This window comes from Staurois parvus, unplaced genomic scaffold, assembly GCF_062004578.1.
Source record: "Staurois parvus isolate SC_StPar_1 unplaced genomic scaffold, SC_StPar_1.0 ptg000096l, whole genome shotgun sequence".
Lineage (NCBI taxonomy): Eukaryota > Metazoa > Chordata > Amphibia > Anura > Ranidae > Staurois > Staurois parvus.
The window spans coordinates 5,555,946-5,569,285 of NW_028317892.1; the positions used below are offsets into that span (position 1 = coordinate 5,555,946).

Here is a 13,340-nt window from a genome sequence, read left to right on the forward strand (position 1 = left end):
GGTTAGGATGCATGAGCTCCTTATCATTGATACGGTCTCATCTGCACACTTTTTCTGGAGTCATGCCCTAGACCTTCACAGAACCATTTTAATTATTTCAGCTGTTATTCTGTAGAGATCTGGGAAAACTGAATTGCACATTACTGGAGATGTTTGGTAAACACTGCAGCAGGTTCAATATTGCATAATATTCTGGCGTCATCTAGTGGAGACTTGCAATATGTTTCCCTTTCATTTGGTAATAAAATGTTTTCTGCTTGGCTATACAACTTTACTTTAAAAACATTACAATTTCAGATATGTGAACTTCTCAAAATATTCATTCAATTGTGGTTCAGGTTAACTTTTTAGGTATTTGTGAATATTTGAAATTTGGAATTCCTGAAAAGGATGTCAAACGGAATCTAAACCAATCACTTCAAACAAGTGTGTATTCCAGGGCACCAAATAATGCAAATTTGTGCAAAATGGTGTGAAGCTCTTAGCATCATTCCTTATATGACAGTTAAAAAAAAAAAAAAGAAGAAGACAAAAAAAAACACAACTCCAGACATTTAAATTCCACCAGGGATCCCAAGAGTAAGATGGACAACATCTTACTCCTCTAAGTATCTAACTAATGACTTGCTGAAGCAGAGGGGGATATTTCCTTTTCTCTTTCCTAAATACTCCTTTCACCTCTCTTTTCCCATCTTTCCACACCCCATTCACCTAAACCGTTCCCCCCCCCGCCCTCTTTTTTCCTTGTTCCTCTTTTCTTTTTCCCCTGGTTTGATGAGGTCAACTATAAAATTTTTTAAAATGTAGCAGACAAATGGTAGTCGCCTGCTTGCTGACAATGATCAAAGGTGCCGCGATCAGGGCAAAGGTTTCAGTCATGTCTCCCCTTTCTCTGTTTTCTCCAAGACTACATAGTAAGTTCCTGATGTCTCTCCTGATGTTTTATCCCTCAGTCATCAATTTTGTTGCCTGCCTGTGGACTTGTTCTTATCAATATCTTTTTTGTAACCGATATCTCCAGAACTGGACACTGTATTCTAAATGAAGTCTTACTAAAGATCTATATAGGAAAAGAGTAATGGTGCACTGAAATGAAAAGTCTGGTACCGAAACTGAAAATTGAGAATGCACTTGGCTGGAAATCGAAACCAAAATGGACAGTTTTTAAAAGTGTATATATTTTTCAAAGGTAATTGTTTTGGAAAAAAATACACTTTAATGAATAATTATATAAATATGAAAGATGATGTTATGCCGAGTAAATAGATACATGTAATGCTTTAAAATTGCAAACGCTCGTGGAATGGCGCCAAACTACAGTGATTAAAAATCTTCATGGGTGACGCTTTAAAAATTTCTACAGGTTACCAGTTTAAAGTTACAAAGAAGGTCTAGTACTAGAAACACTGCTCTCACATGTGTGGTTTGAACACTGTTTACATATGTGGGCGTGACCTATGTACCTATGTCTTAGACCAGCCTATCTCAACCAGGGTGCCCAGGCACCCTGGGGTGCCTTGAGGTTTCTTCAGGGGTGCCTTGGCAAAATGTCTAAAAATTGCCCCAAATTTGTATACAAGCCAGCGGGTGGAACAAACCTACCTTTTAGTTACACAAAGCCACAGGTTTTTATTGTGCAACATTACAACCTTCTAGCTGCCGGCATCCTGACAACCAATGACATCATCAGTTGATAGGGAGGATGTCAGCTGCCTGCACAGCATCTTAGTTTGACCCTCCCCTGCCCCTTTCCATCAGTGTTGGTGGTCACATTAGCTCAGTGAAGGAGAAGAGAAACACTGGAATACTAGTCCGTACCAGTGTGTAATAGTGTATTTGGTTTGTTAGAATAATGTTGGGTGTCCTATATGTGCAGATGTTGCTGTATTATATAAAACTATTAGAATAGATTTTCACATTTTAGAATGGGGTGCCCTTTTAAAATTATGGACAGTCTTGAGGCACCCCATTTTAGAATGGGGTGCCTTAAGACTGTCCATCATTTTAAACTGTGCCTCGGTTGTCCATAATTTTAAAGGGTGCCTTGACTGAAAAAAGGTTGAGAAACACTGTCTTAGACATTGCCAGCCTCAGTGGCTTCTGTGGTCTTACTACTATTTTGAGTAATTGCTTGTTACAACTGGTACGTCCTGATTGCCTATATTTCTGCTATCTTTGTACTGCTGTTTCTCCTAAATAAAAAATTTGTATAAAGAAAAAATCCACCAGGGATACTGAGATAGAAGGGTGGGGCCTGTTGGCACTGACAATCAAGCTAGGGGGGCCCAGTCAACAGCAGAAACAGATATTCAACAGAAACAACCAGAATCTTTTTTTTGGAAATCTTATCTGCCAGAAATAACACTACATTTCTAATTCAGCTTGGGATATTCAAATTCATTCAATTTAGTCCGAATCTAACATCTTTATAATTTCAGGATTAACTCTAAATACAAAAATAATCGAACGTGTGACTGCAAATGTACTATAGTTTCATTTGAATGTTTTTGGTCTTCAAAAAAAAAAAAACATAATTATTAATTATTGATTCCAGGGCCAGTGGTAGCACAATTCACACGTATTGTATCTGTGTAAATTGGGTAAATCTTTTTGACAAAAAGCATGGGCACATAAAAATAAAATTTACTGTTTTCCTGGGTCATGCTGTTTGAATGGCTTTAGTACTCTGAGTTACCAATACAGGACAAGCAAGCAGATCAAGTCAAATTGAATAAGAACTCCTAATGTGCATAGTTGTCCAACAACAGAGTGAGTAATGACGTTACTAGAGTAAAATTAGTATTTAGAAGGGAAACTCAGCAGTAACAGTGCCCATAATTGCTCTGTACCAGATTCCTTTACTTCAAATTGTCATTTTTTTTATAGGTATGTTGAGCAGGACTATTAGCCTGCCTCAGGTAGGACAACAGATTCTAATTGGTCAAAGTCGTGGAAAATGTAGTTCAAAGTTTCTAAATGTAAATTCACATGGGGAAAAAGAATCCTTTGCTAGAGTACAATATCGGGGGGGGGGGGGGGTACAGTGCTGGCCAGAGCTACAGAGGAAAAAAGATTTGGGGGTACTTATTTTGGATATTGTGTTCAGGCATTAGGAAAAGTGCATAAAAGGATGCATAACCAGAAGGGTCACCCACCAGCAGGAGCAAGGAGGTCCTCTTTTTTAGGAATGCACCGAAACGTTTCAGCTGAAAATATCCCTGTTGGCCTTTGACTGATATGAAAATAGGCACGGATACAGGTGTCAAAAATAGCCCCGTCACCGCCCACCGCTTCTCAGGCTTACCTGAGAGCCCATCCAATAATCCCGGAAGCTGGGCATAGAGATCAGAGGAGGAAAGATGGCCTCCACTGATCTATATGCCCTTGGAGGTCTGGAGCAACGTCACTACGTCACTTCTGGTTCTGGCGCCTTGTAAACAAGGCCATCTTTTTTTAAAGCACTAGATCAATGCTTTTTTTTTTTATCTAATGCTTTGCATTGTAGAGGAGAGATGTGGGGTCTTATTGAACCCAGATATCTCCATAAAGAGCATCTGTCACTGCTTATTTCTATCACAAGCGATGTTTGCATTCCTTGTGATAGGAATAAATGTGATTTAAAAAAAATTTCTGTTCGTTTAATTTTTTTTTTTAAGTGCCCCTGTCCCTCCGTGTTTGTGTGCAGTGGTGAACACATACAGTTGTGTTCAAAATAATAGCAGTGGGTTGAAAAAAGTGAATAAAGCTCAAAATCCTTCTAATAGCTTTTATTTCCATACACACAAATGCATTGGGAACACTAAACATTCTATTCCAAATCAAAACATGAAAAAAATATATCAAATGTGTGTTGTTCCTCTAAAAAAAATGAAGAAAAGTGAATATTAGACTGTTAAAAAAAATAGCAGTGTTTGTATTCTTCTTTACAAACTCAAACATTCACTATATAAACTGAAAAATGTGTGAACATTTTGCTTTCCTTTGAATCAATTAATATTTAGTTGTATAAGCACTGTTTCTGAGAACTGCTGTACATCTGTGTTGCATGGAGTCAACCAACTTCTGGCACCTGTGAACAGGTATTCCAGCCCAGGATGATTGGACTACATTCCACAGTTCTTCTCTATTTCTTGGTTTTGCCTCAGAAACTGCATTTTTGATGTCACCTCACAAGTTTTCTATTGGATTAAGATCCGGGCATTGGGCTGGCCACTCCATAACGTCAATCTTGTTGGTCTGGAATCAAGATGTTACATGTTTACTGGTGTGTTTGGGGTCATTGTCTTGTTGGAACACCCATTTCAAGGACATTTCCTCTTCAGCATGAGGCAGCATGACCTCTTCAAGTATTCTGATGTATTCAAACTGATCCATGATCCCTGGTATGCGATAAATAGGCCCAACACCGTAGTATGAGAAACATCCCCATATCATGATGCTTGCGCAACCATGCTTCACTGTCTTCACAGTGTACTGTGGCTTGAATTCAGTGTTTGGGGGTTGTCTGACAAACTGTCTCCGGCCACTAGACCCAAAAAGAACAATCTTACTTTCATCACTCCACAAAATGTTGCGCCATTTCTCTTTAGGCCAGTCAATGCGCTCTTTGGCAAATTGTAACCTCTTCAGCACGTCTTTTTTTCCAACAGTGGGACTTTGCGGGGGCTTCTTGCAGATAGCTTGGCTTCACATAGGCGCCTTCTAATTGTAACAGTACTCACAGGTAACTTTAGACCTTCTTTGATCTTCCTGGAGCTGATTGTTGGCTGAGTCCTTGCCATTTTGGCTATTCTTCTATCCATTCGAATGGTAGTTTTTCACTTTCTTCCATGTCTTTCAGGTTTTGGTTGCCATTTTAAAGCATTTGCGATCATTTTAGCTGAGCAGCCTATCATTTTCTGCACTTCTTTATATGTTTTTCCCTCTCCAATCAACTTTTTAATCAAGGTACGCTGTTCTTCTGAACAATGCCTGGAACGACCCATTTTCCTCAGAATTTCAGAGAGAAATGCTCTGTAACCAGCATGTACACCATTTGCTGCATCCCTTCCTTAAATAAGGGCAATAGTTGCCACTTGTTTTTCAAAGAATGAATGACCTCACTAATAGAACTCCACACTGCTATTATTTTGAACATGCCCCTTTCAATTAGTGATTCAATGACACAGAATCAGCAGCATGCATGTCATGACTGTTGGGTCTGTTGGATTTCTATTACTCTACTACACGCTATTAAATTATTTGCCATGTAGAAATATCATTCCTACCAAAAACAGTGATTGATCAGGTTAGTGATGTCTGACTGCTATTATTTTGAACACAACTGTACATAGGTCACGCCCACATATGTAAACAGTGTTCAAACCACACATGTGAGGTATTACTGCAAACGTCAGAGTGAGAGCAGTGTTTCTAGTACTAGACCTTCTTTGTAACTTTAAACTGGTAACCTGTAGAAATTTTTAAAGCATCACCCATGAAGATTTTTAAGCACTGTAGTTTGGCGCCATTCCACTAGCGTTCGCAATTTTAAAGCATTACATGTATCTATTTACTCGGCATAACATCATCTTTCATATTTATATATAATTATTCATTAAAGTGTATTTTTTTCCAAAACAATTGCCTTTGAAAAATATATACATTTTTAAAAACTGTCCATTTTGGTTTCGATTTCCAGCCAAGTGCATCCTCAATTTTCAGTTTCGGTACCAGACTTTTCATTTCAGCGCACCACTACTCTTTTCCTATATAGATCTTTAGTAAGACTTCATTTAGAATACTGTGTCCAGTTCTGGAGATATCAGTTACAAAAAAGATATTGATAAGAACAAGTCCAGAGGCAGGCAACAAAATTGATGACTGAGGGATAAAACATATCAGGAGAGACATCAGGAACTTACTATGTAGTCTTAGAGAAAACAGAGAAAGGGGAGACATGATTGAAACCTTTAAATACATGAAGGGGACGAATAACATTCAGGAGGGCAATATTTTCGATTTGAAGTCAGCAACACGGAGACATAACCCAGGGGTCCTCAAACTATGGCCTGCCCAAGACATTAATCCAGCTTGCCGGGCCAGCCAAAAAAAAAAACCGTCACCGGCTGGCAAATAGCTAGGCTGCTCGCTGGGTCCTCAGCCGCGAGGACCCAGCGAGCAGCAACTTGGAAGCCCCGGATTTCACCTGCTGCAGAGGAGCAATAGGAGAGAAGGAGAGCACACCAGGCACCATGTACAGTGCATTGCAGTGTCCAGTGTATCAGAGTACAGTGCATTTTGGTGTCCAGTGCGTTACAGAGTACACTGCATGGCAGTGCCAAGTGCGTTACAGAGTCATCTGTGAATGCCTTAGCGGCTGTCAGCTGGTAATCCTCAATGAACTGCAGTGCCGTGGTAGTTTATTAATTCTTCCTGATCTGACAGATCTGCATGGCACCAGTGATCTGCTGATCGCTGGTCCAATGCTTTACAGGCTCCTGTAGACAAAAATAATAAATGCACATTTTTTTACCTGAAAAAATATGTGCATTTATTATTTTTTTTCTAAAAGGTGAACTTATCCTTTAAAAACTAACTAATCTTTGAAAGTATTATTTTACTGAAAGAGTAGTTGATGCTTGGAATAAACTTCAAACAATGGCAATAAATCAGTCAACAGAAGATGGATTTAAACATGGTAGGGACAACAATAAAAATATAAGCTAATAAAAAAAAAAATTAAGCAGACTCAGTGGTCCACTTGGTTCTTTGTGCGGTCACCCTTTTAATAGTTAGTACAACCGTCTTAATGAGCATTGCTTCCAGAAGACTTTTGTAGGATTGAATAATTTCATTCTGCAAAAACCATGAGTTTTGAGAGATTTTCAAGGGCATATCTGATCTAAGGAATGAAATACCTTTAATCAAAATACTGTAGTTAAAGATGGGATAGTAGTCAGCCATGGTTTGCAAGTTCCAGGTCAGTGACTCAAAAAGTACTAAAGTCAGAGGATCAGTACAGCTGCCAGGCAACCAGCATTTTCTAAATAGGTCAGAAGTGGCAGCATCTCAATTTCCCTCTGCACAGGTTTCTGTTAGCACCCAATCACTGTGCATTTTATCAATGTAAAGCACTGTGCTGCTTTAAGATATACTGCTTTAAGACAGCCAGTTCATTTTGAATATGGTGGCAGTACACCTTAAGGCCCCTTTCACATGGGGTGGCTCAGTTAGGTGGATCTGCCTGCTCAGTGGGGGATCTGTCCACTGACCCCCGCTGAGCAGGCGAATGACAGGCCTGTGTCCTCTGTGCTTGTACAGAGCGGACACAGCCTGCTGTTCTCTATATGTCAGACGGATGTAAACAGACCGCCTGTCAGTTTACATCTGTCATCCGACCCGCTAGACAGATGGTCTGATTTTGGTGGACCAGATCGGATGCAGGTGGGTGTAAACAGACATGACCATTTACATTCACCTCCCCCTAGAGAACAATGTAACATCCAATGGGGTCTGCCTGAAAAATGGACAGGCAGGCCCGATTGGTCTGCTCGTGTGAAAGAATCCTTCGGCACAGAATAATTAAACATGACTTATCAGAGGGCCCTGCAATACACAACATATACTACATTGTGGGTGCTGTGGTTGCTATTGTAACAAGAAAATAATGGAATGGGACATGTTGATTACCAAATGTGGAAAATGTGGACTTAAATTAATTACAAAGTCTATCCATCCAACTTTTTTTCTGTAATTTTATTTACTCAAAGGCTTTTTATGCTAAGAATGCAGATTTTATTGGTGCAGGCAATGGATGCGTTTTCTAGATAGACAAGTGTAATAAACACTGAATTATATATTACAGACTGACTCATTACCCATAGGCATGAGATGTGCAGGGAATATCTATTGCGACAGCAAGAGAGGACTGCTGTTTAGTGGATATGCTAAAGTACTTGGCTAGGATTATACACACAGCAATTAATTAACTGGGGGTGTTAACAGAGAATTCAAATTGCAATAAGTAATTCTGCTTTTTTTCCCCCCTCTAGAAATGGTTCAAAAATCGATTAGCTAAATGGAAAAGATCGGAGGGTTTACCATCAGAATGTGGCTCAGTCATGGACTAAGGAGGAACTGTGAATGAACATTTTATACATCATGTTTATCTCAATTATTTTTTTCTACAGAGTTCAAAATCATTTGAGAGAAAAATATAATAATATACGTACGGTTTGTGCATTAGACTTATCTATGTTGTATATACAAATGTAATATATTTGAAATGTCCACTCTTGAATATGATGTTTTATTTGAAAAACATATTTATATAACTAAATCTATATTTAACCAGTAATGTAATCTAAACTGGAAATAGATCTATTCAGATCCTAAACATATACAGTATGTACATGTAAAGCAGAAATAAAAGCAACATAGAACGGCTAAATATTATTTACACAAATATATGTAAAAATAATTGCATTTATTTTGCATGGAAATATTTAATAAAAAACAATAACAAAGACTTTGTAGAAATGTATTTCTTGTGGTATTACATCTTCATAGGAGGAGGTTCATACATAGAAAGATTAAGCTGAAGCAACTAGGACAGGTGAAGTGACCTCTGGAACCATGTGAGTATCAGAATCCATAACCCTGGATGATGGAAGATTTTAATCGTGATTAAGATTTGTCATAAGATAAATGCAGGGCTGCCATCACCTACCTCCATCTGAAAATACGTTACCTGGTTAAATTAACCCACAAGTATCCATATAAGGAAAAGTCAGAAGTCTTGAAATTACACTCAGCCTGGGTTCACACTGATGTGGTGCGGAATTCGCAGGCATTTTCTGTGCGAATTCCACACCGCATCAGAATTGCACCCTGTACATGCAAACCGCTGCGGGTGTGTATGTTAACAACACCCCGAAAGTGGTCTGCAAAACACGGTGCGATGTGCAGAATCGGATCGCATAGGTGTGACTACCTATGCGATCCAATTCTAGTGCGGACCAAAAAAGGGTCCTGCATGTTTTTGGTGCAGGTGCAGTACAAATAGGGCCATATAAAATGTATGGCTTCAATCACACCGCACACAAATCTCATGTGATTTGTACAGGAATGCGGTGCGGTTCCTGTCCGAATGATATGCGATATACTGCACCGCATATGTGTGAACCCAGGCTAAAGGGGAGATTTACTAAAACTGAACGCAAAATCTAGTGCAGCTGTGCATGATAGCCAATCAACTTCTAACTTCAGCTTGGTCAATTAAGCTTTGATGGAAAAAAACAAAAAAAACAAAAAAACCTGGAAGCTGGTTGGTTTCTATGCAGAGCTGCACCAGATTTTGCACTCTCCGGTTTTAGTAAACAACCCACTAAATCTCAGCCCAATCCCTTTTTTGTGATCCGACATTCTGTTAGAGGGCAGCTGAACTTGTTCTCCATGGTCTCACTGTAAGTAGGAACATAGCCACCCTCTCTTGGTTCCTCCTGAGATGGACTATGGGATTTGCAGTGTGCATAGAGAACTGTATATGACCACAACAAATGTGAACTGCTTGTTCCAAACAATAGCGCACATGTATGAATAATTTTTGGAAATAAGGACATTTGTACTTAAAGTGGAACTTCACAGTTTCAATCAGCATTGACTATTTTGAGTCCTTATGCTGCTAACATTATTAAATAGATAGGAAAGTACATCATATTTACTTGTTTTAATTTTTTTTTTTTTTTTTTACTTTTCTTCAGTTACTTCCTGGTTTCTATGCCTATGCAAATGAGCTCATACATCCCAGGAGTCTACAGGAGGGGTTTTTCAGCTAAGAAGAGCCTCCTGAATGCATGCCTGAGCTAAGGGCAGATAGATTCCAGGAAGTAAATGCTACATGAAGCATCTGCGCTTACTCAAGATGGCCAGGACCAGAAATGCTAGCGGGTATGTGATTTCCCATCAAAATAAAGCATGAAGACATGGGTGGAGGGGAGAGTTTGCTTTGAAGATTAAAAATGAATTAAATAGTGCTTTAGGTTTGTGGTGCTCAGATACAGTGTAGTTCCACTTTAACTTTAGCCAAACAACAATGATTTCAATGCCTACAAGACACAGTAAAGACATAGCAGCAGGCCAGTGGACCCACAAAGAACAGCAGGGGACCAAGTATCTGACACACTTGAAGTGTTTTGGTCCCAGTAGCTCTTCAAGAGAGTGAAGATACAAATCGCCAAAACACTTGGCAGGTAGGCAATCCCTTTTTTACATGAAGCTCCTTTTAATTCTTTATATGCTGCAAAACAGTCACTTCGAAGCCTTATTCACATGGGCATACTGCATCATATGCCCGTGCAAGGGCTGTGTTTATCCACACAGGGATGCACAGTTGTTGTGTGTGTCCCTGTGCAGGCAGTCCCATTCATTTTACTTGGGACGCAGTGGCTGCACAGACACAACCCTGCTCCCAATTTGACAGCCGTGTGGGTGCTTGAGCCTGAACGCAGACAGCGTAGGCAGGAACCATTTACAAAAAATGTTGCAGACGTTTAACAAACCAACAGAACTCTGGAATTCACAAACCATTTTCTATTTATTCAGCACATTTAAAATTGGACAATATATATTTTTTAATCAGTTTCAATAGAAAAATATGTATGAAGTGAAGAGGAATACAGTAAACCAAACATATCAAAAGTGTTCGAACGTCAGTAGTATTCAAACCAGTCCATCAGATACTTCCCCTTTTCTGTAATCAATAGCCTAGGTTCACACTAGTGCTGCTGTATAATAATGCGTTTTTCAGTATGTTTATGTTACATGTTTTTGATGTGTTTTCATGATTCATTTTGTTTTGTAGGAGGAGACTGGTTATTAAACACAAAAGCCTGTCAAAAACGCACCCAAAAAGTGCACTTTGCTGTAGCAAGATAAGAAACTACACCTGTACAAAAATTGCACTGCACCACGTTGCAATGAAGTGAATGGGCACCATAGAGTAGAACATGATTTCCATTGTCATGCATTGCAGTGAGATGGCAGACTCACTAGTGTGAATGGGGCCTTAGAAAAAAAAACAAAAACAAAAATTCACTGTATCCTTTTAAGATCTATTTGATACAAAAAAGGCCAAGCATATCAAATAATATGTATTATGCTACAGTTATGTTGACCTTCTCCTTGACAGATGCCAATAAATAAATCCTGAACATCATAGCTCAGTTCCGGCAAATATTGTATTTTAATTCCTTGGCTTAAAAGAATTAAAAAAAAATAATTAAATATTCATTGTGTAGCCAATGATCACAACTTTCTAAAGGGCAAGTTGCAAACGTAATAAATGTGACCTTTAAAATATATATTACTAAGACAGTATGTAAAGTATAATGTAAGAACTATTTCTAGAACACAGTAAAATCACAAAGTACTCTGCATTACTGCAGCATGTACTCTGCATTACTTTGGCATGTGCTTGTAACAAGTGCAATTATGATCTTTTAGCAGAACTTTCAGAAAGAAGCTGTGCAAGAAACTCCTTAGCATCTAGAATCCCTGAAGAAACCTCAGACTCATCTTTTGTCGCATAAGTCCCAATTAAAAAGAGCTTCCTGTTTTCACAGATCTCAGACAACCCAAGAGCCTCGTGAATTTCAGTGATGTGGTATGCATGTTTTAGGTCCTATAACAAAAATGAAAGAATAGATTATTAATTCCGATTGACACCAACAAACAAAATTACAGGATTGGGAAGGGGGCACGGCAACAAAAACGTCTTTGCTGTACATAATACACTATATTGCCAAAAGTATTGGGACACCCCTTCAAATCATTGGATTCAGGTGGTCCAATCACCTCCATGGCCACAGTTGTATAAAATTCAAGCACCTAGGCATGCAGACCGCTTCTACAAACATTTGTAAAAGAATGGATCGCTCTCAGGAGCTCAGTAAATTCAAGTGTCATCCCGTAATAGGTTGTCACCTGTGCAATAAGTCCATCTGTGAAATTTCCTTGCTACTAAATATTCCACGGTCAACTATTAGTGGTATTATAACAAAGTGGAAGCAACTGGGAACAACAGCAACTCAGCCACGAAGTAATACACCATGTAAAATAGCAGGGCAGGGTCAGCGCATGCTGAACCGCACAGTGCACAGAAGTCGCCAACTCTCTGCAGAGTCAATAGTTAAAGACCTCCAAACTTGGTGTGACCTTCAGATTAGCACAACAGTGTGTAGAGAGATTCATGGAATGAGTTTCCATGGCCGAGCAGCTGCATTCAAGCCTTCCATCACCAAGTACAATGCAAAGCATCAGATGCAGTAATGTAAAGAACGCCGCCACTGGACTTTAGAGCAGTGTAGATGTGTTCTCTGGAGTGACCAATCATGTTTTTCTGTCTGGTAATCCAATGGACGTGTCTGGGTTTGGTGGTTGCCAGGAAAAACGGTACTTGTCTGACTGCATTGTGCTAAGTGTAAAGTTTGGTGGAGGGGGGACTATGGTGTGGGGTTGTTTTTCAAGGGCTGGGCTTGGCCCCTTCGTTCCAGTGAAGGGAACCAAGACATTTTGGACAATTTCATGCTCCCAACTTTGTGGGAACAGTTTGAGGATGGCCCTTTCCTGTTCCAACATGACTACACGAGTTTGGGGTGAAGGAACTTGACTGGCCTGCACAGAGTCCTGACCTCAACCCAATAGAACACCTTTGGGATGAATTATAATGTAGACTGCGAGCCAGGCCTTCTTGACCGACTTCTGTGCCTGACCTCACAAATGAGCTTCTGGAAGAATGGTCAAACATTCCCATAGACACACGCCTAAACCTTGTGAACAGCCTTCCCAGAAGAGTTGAAGCTGTTATAGTTGCAAAGGGTGGGTCAACTCAATATTGAACCCTACAGACTAAGACTGCGATGTCATTAAAATTAATGTGCGTGTAGAGGCAGGCGTCCCAATACTTTTGGCAATATAGTGTATGTTGTTTAAATATTACAACCCTTTTTTTAATCTTGGATTGATTGGTAATATGTTAAATGGTTTAAGGGTCACCATACAATTTACAATACATTTTTCATTCTGATAACTGAACAGGAAGTAAAGAGAATCACTCCAATAGGGATACAGACAACAATAAAATCTTGACAGAGGTTCTATCCCTTCTCTACTTTTCCAAAAATATGTAAAATGCTGGATACTACATGCACAGTTTATGGCACATGCTTTAATGTATTTATTACAGGAAATAAAGTTAATTCTACTTCAAATAACCCCATACAATGAACAATGCTGAATTCTTAGTAAATGTGCAGTAACCCGGGAGTACACTAGTTTGGGGACGTGAACACAAACAAATC

At 39.3% G+C, this 13,340-nt stretch overlaps 2 protein-coding genes across 3 annotated transcripts in view; one reads left to right on the plus strand and one right to left on the minus strand.

Moving 5' to 3' along the window:
- Nucleotides 1–8,509, plus strand: part of HOPX (HOP homeobox) — a 51,578-nt gene extending 43,069 nt beyond the window's left edge. For both annotated transcript variants that reach the window (XM_089670866.1, XM_089670865.1), the window contains exon 3: nt 8,034–8,509. In XM_089670866.1, coding sequence (XP_089526992.1) covers nt 8,034–8,111 — 78 coding nt within the window. In that variant the 3' untranslated portion in view covers nt 8,112–8,509. The remainder of the gene's footprint in view (nt 1–8,033) is intronic.
- A 2,048-nt stretch (nt 8,510–10,557) lies between these two features.
- LOC149467970 (uncharacterized) overlaps nt 10,558–13,340 on the minus strand; it is a 37,066-nt gene continuing 34,283 nt past the window's right edge. The window contains exon 4 of the mRNA XM_089670864.1: nt 10,558–11,662. Within this exon, the coding sequence (XP_089526990.1) occupies nt 11,471–11,662 (192 nt within the window). The 3' untranslated portion in view covers nt 10,558–11,470. The remainder of the gene's footprint in view (nt 11,663–13,340) is intronic.